The 4,365-nt window shown below is 36.3% G+C and overlaps 1 protein-coding gene across 1 annotated transcript in view; it reads left to right on the forward strand.

The window, feature by feature from the left end:
* LOC143927439 (hyaluronidase-2-like) overlaps positions 1-4,365 on the forward strand; it is a 20,744-nt gene that overhangs the window by 14,231 nt on the left and 2,148 nt on the right. The window contains 1 exon segment of the mRNA XM_077451516.1: positions 2,740-2,833. Coding sequence (XP_077307642.1) covers positions 2,740-2,833 — 94 coding nt within the window.

Genomic DNA, 4,365 nt, shown 5'->3' on the forward strand with positions numbered 1-4,365 from the left:
ATGAATAATTCCGGCTACAACTTCCTTTTTTTTTTTTTTTTTTTGAGGATTATAACCCAATGCCAGTTGGTGAGATTTCACCTCACTTCCTGTCCCGGTGACCACGCAGGAAGTAGGCAGAATTTTTTTTTTTTCAGATATGACTGCAGTTCTAACCCCCTGCTCTCTCTACTCTGCCAGTCATTTGATGTGGAGTAGTATGGATGTTCCGTGGTTGGTAATGCCTAAATTGACACCCTACCAGAGGATTATCCATCCAGTCCTCAGATTTACACAGCTCTGCTGCACGGCACAGCCCTCCCTGTCTGACAGGAGACATGATACAAAAAATAAATAAAAAATAAAGTAGCCCTTCTGTCACCCTAGGAAAGGACGTGTTCCTGGCAGGATCACCAGGTTGGGGGTTTACTTAAAAAAAAAAAAAAAAAAAAAAAAAAATCCAATACTGCCCCCACAGCTAAGAACTAGCAACGTGTGTGTGTGTATGTATGTTTTATATATATATATATATATATATATATATATATATATATATATATATATATATATATATATATATATATATATATATATATATATATATATATATATATATATAATTATATTCTCTATAATACATACATACATACATATACATTTTCTTTGTCGGATTAGCACGGGATCTTCCTTCCTCCTGAAAGTGAAGAACTGAACATCTTGTGCTGATTCTCCATTCCCCCCCCCCCATCCCAGGATCTGACCTCCTCACATGATCGATAATGTGATCTCAATGAACCCTCGTGATGCCGGATTTGAAATGCCCCTTTGTGTTTGGCTATACATGGTATCTGTATTTATTGATAAATCACAATTATGAAATATTATGTAATATTTCTTTCATTGCGCTGAGTAACTAAAGTTTGGCAGAAAACGTGGCTGTTTTTAGATGTATGGCGGAACGTTCTACTGATCATCAGGAGCCGGTTGTTCTGTATACCGGCAATATTGCTACCGATATTCTATATGATGGCTTCCCATTGTGACTGGTTAATGTCAGTTTAAATCCCCGGCCATGTATGGTGGTAATGGTATCACTGAGCAAAAATGGCCATGTGGATATTTGGTCAATGACATCAAAAATTTACCGCCCCCTTTTTAAATAAAACGAATCCCTGCTCCATAGGGTGGTGCAAATGGGCGGATCGATGATCGGTGGGTGACACTTATCATGATTGATGCTGGTCTTACAGCTCCGGGATTGTGTGTGTTTGTTTTTGTTTTTTTAAAGATTTTGCAAAGTTTTCCTCTCTACCCCCACAGCCACTGAGCCAGGGTTTTAGAGATGAGGCCATTATCCTCTACACAGCCAGGTTGCATGTTCGGAAGATTCTGGTATGGATTTGACCCCATGAAATAAAAAAAAGTGTGTGTGTGTGTGTGTGTGTATATGTATGTGTGTGTGTGTGTATATATATATATATATATATATATATATATATATATATTACATAAATTTTAATTTCCATGCATATTAAAGTTGTTCAATCCTCCTTCCTTCCTTCTTTTTTTTATTTATTTATTTTTTCATGCAAGCTTGCTTTTATTTTGTATATCTTGTAAGTATTGCAACACCCCCCACCCCACCCCACCCCACCAAAATACATACCAGACCCTCTTCCTCCCTGGTGAGGGTCTGTTTTGTATTTTGGGGGATTCGGATTACATTATTTACAAAACAAAGGAAGGTTGCACTAATAGCCCTTTAAACTGCTTTTTTTTTTTTTTTTTTCTTTGTAAATGGTACTATACTGCTTACATGGTAGAGATGTGCCACTTCACAGATTGGTTTAGGGACCCACCCACCCCCCCCCCCCCCCCTCAGTGTAGTTTCAAAAGAAATAATGTATTTTTATTGTTGCCCTTTAACCATTAATACATTTTATTGCTCCTTGCACAACTATTTTATTGTATTTATTTACTGCATTGGCCCCCTGTTCTTTACACCAAACCCCCCCCCCCTCCCCAATTTTTGGCTATTCACCTTTGAAAGGAAAGCAGAGCTCCACCCACTTTTGATAGGTGGTCTTAAAGATTACCCCTCTTTTTTGTATGTATGTATATATATTATTATAATTTATATATTATTTTTTCCCTCACCTGTGTGCGTCCCAGAAGACAAGCTGGCCAATTTACAAAGCGCCGCGCGCCTCACGCCTGCACAGTAGCTAGCCGGTTGTAAAGCCCCAAGGCTCCACTGCCGGTTTCCCTTGGTTAAAATGGCTGTGCCTGCACCCGTTCCGATGGATCAGCTTTGGGGAGGGGGGGGAGGTTGACATTGTGGGCACCCTGGACAGGTAAGTGTCCTTATTAAAAGTCAGCAGCTACAGTGTTTGTATCTTAAAAAAAAAAATGTTTGACTGGAACTCCGCTTTTAAGAAACTTGATTTGGCTCCTGTTGATTTCAGCAAGGTTTGAATTTGGCATCCAAACTTTTTTGTGTGTGTGTGTGTGTGTGTGTTAATCCTTCCCAAATGGAACTCGGGTGTGTTCATCAAATCCCACCCGGGGGGTGTGGTGCAGGCTCCTGGGGCATGTGCAGGGAATGCCCACTCAATTCTAGACTCAGAAGTTGAGGGCTTCAGATTTATTCAACATTGAACTTGAGGAATGATGCACAATGTCTGGACTGTTCCTATGATGCTCCTGATCTGAGACTTCTTCTGAATTTTAATTTTTAATTTTGTATCTTCTGCCTCCCAGGAGGATCTCATCTCCACCATCGGGGAGAGCGCCGCGCAGGGGGTGGCTGGAGTAATATTTTGGGGTGACGCAGAATACACCAAAAATAAGGTGAGTGTTCCCCTTTATACACAGACCTGAACCCCTTATCCTGAGTCCCATCCTCAGTCCCCCCTCTCATCTCCTCTGCCGATTCATGAAGATATAATGTTTCATGTCTAGATACTGCAAGAGATTCCTCCCAGGATAATCTTTGTCCATTAGTGGCATATGAGTCACAAAGTTACAGTGGACAAACTTGTATCAGCTATTAAGGTATCAATATTCAGTGCTCCCCTCCCCCGGGGAGACCAGGGCCGGGAAACCTTCGTGGCTTGCAGGGTTTGGGGATCCCAAGAGGCTCCGAGGATGATCCTAGGATGCCAGCAAGCGCCTGGAGTAGGTCCTTGTTGCTTTAATATTAAGAGCAGGAGACACAAACTGTACACTGTCCACAATGTTCTCTCTCATACACCAATAACGGCTTTTGGGATGTATAATTGTGTTTTTTTTTTTATTATTCCTGTAAAACTACATGTATATTTTTGTGTGTAAAAGTACATAATACAGGCATACCCCACTTTTAAGTACACAATGGGGGTTTATTTACTAAAGCTGGAAAGTGCAAAATCAGCCTCACTTCTACATAGAAACAAATGAGCTTACAGGTTTTATTACCAAAGCTTAATTGAACAAGCTGAGGTTAGAAGCTGATTGGTTTCCATGCAGAAGTGAGGCTGATTTTGCACTTTCCAGCTTTAGTAAATAAACCCCCATTGTGTACTTAAAAGTGGGATATGCCTGTATATTCATTTTTGTGTGCTATTTCCTCCACAGGTTGAATGTCCCTTTTTTAATAATCAAAAAAAGTGTGGTTCAGGAAAATACTTCATTATTGCCTTTCTATTGAGCTGACGATCATAGGAAATATGTTTTTCCTATGCTCCTCAGCTCCATCTTTTGGCCAGAATACTTATTTTCTTCTCTGATCCACTTTTTTTTGTATGATGAATAACATTTTATGTGGGGATAAACTAGCCTAATGGCATTTGATTTTGCACAGGATGAATAGCTTTGCTATTATTATATACACATTTAATGTTTTTTTTTATTTTTTTTTTTATAACCCTCTGTAATAATAATTATAAAATGCATATATGATTTTAAATATAAAAAAAAAAAAAAAAAAAAGATATACTATAAAGAAATTCTAATATTAGAATTATAAAAAAATAATAATAATAATATCATTATTAAAATAAATACACACATAAAATATATATATATATATATATATATATATATAATTTTTTTTTTTTTTTTTTTTACTAAATTATATGTAGATATTTCAAAAAAGTATGGGTGTATGTATATGTGTGTGATAAAAAAAAAAAAAAAAAATATATATATATATATATATATATATATATATATATAGATTATAAAAAAAATTTTTTTTATAACCCTCTGTAATAATTAAAAAAAAATATAATTTTTATTTTTTATTACAATATGTTATAATAAAAAAAATATAATTATTTTATTTAAAAATGTATATACATTTAAATTTAGATAGATAGAGAGAGAATTTTTTTTAAATAATTATAT

The sequence above is a fragment of the Lithobates pipiens genome, unplaced genomic scaffold (genome assembly GCF_037356315.1).
Source record: "Lithobates pipiens isolate NorthernLeopardFrog02 unplaced genomic scaffold, aLitPip1_a1.2 Scaffold_23, whole genome shotgun sequence".
Lineage (NCBI taxonomy): Eukaryota > Metazoa > Chordata > Amphibia > Anura > Ranidae > Lithobates > Lithobates pipiens.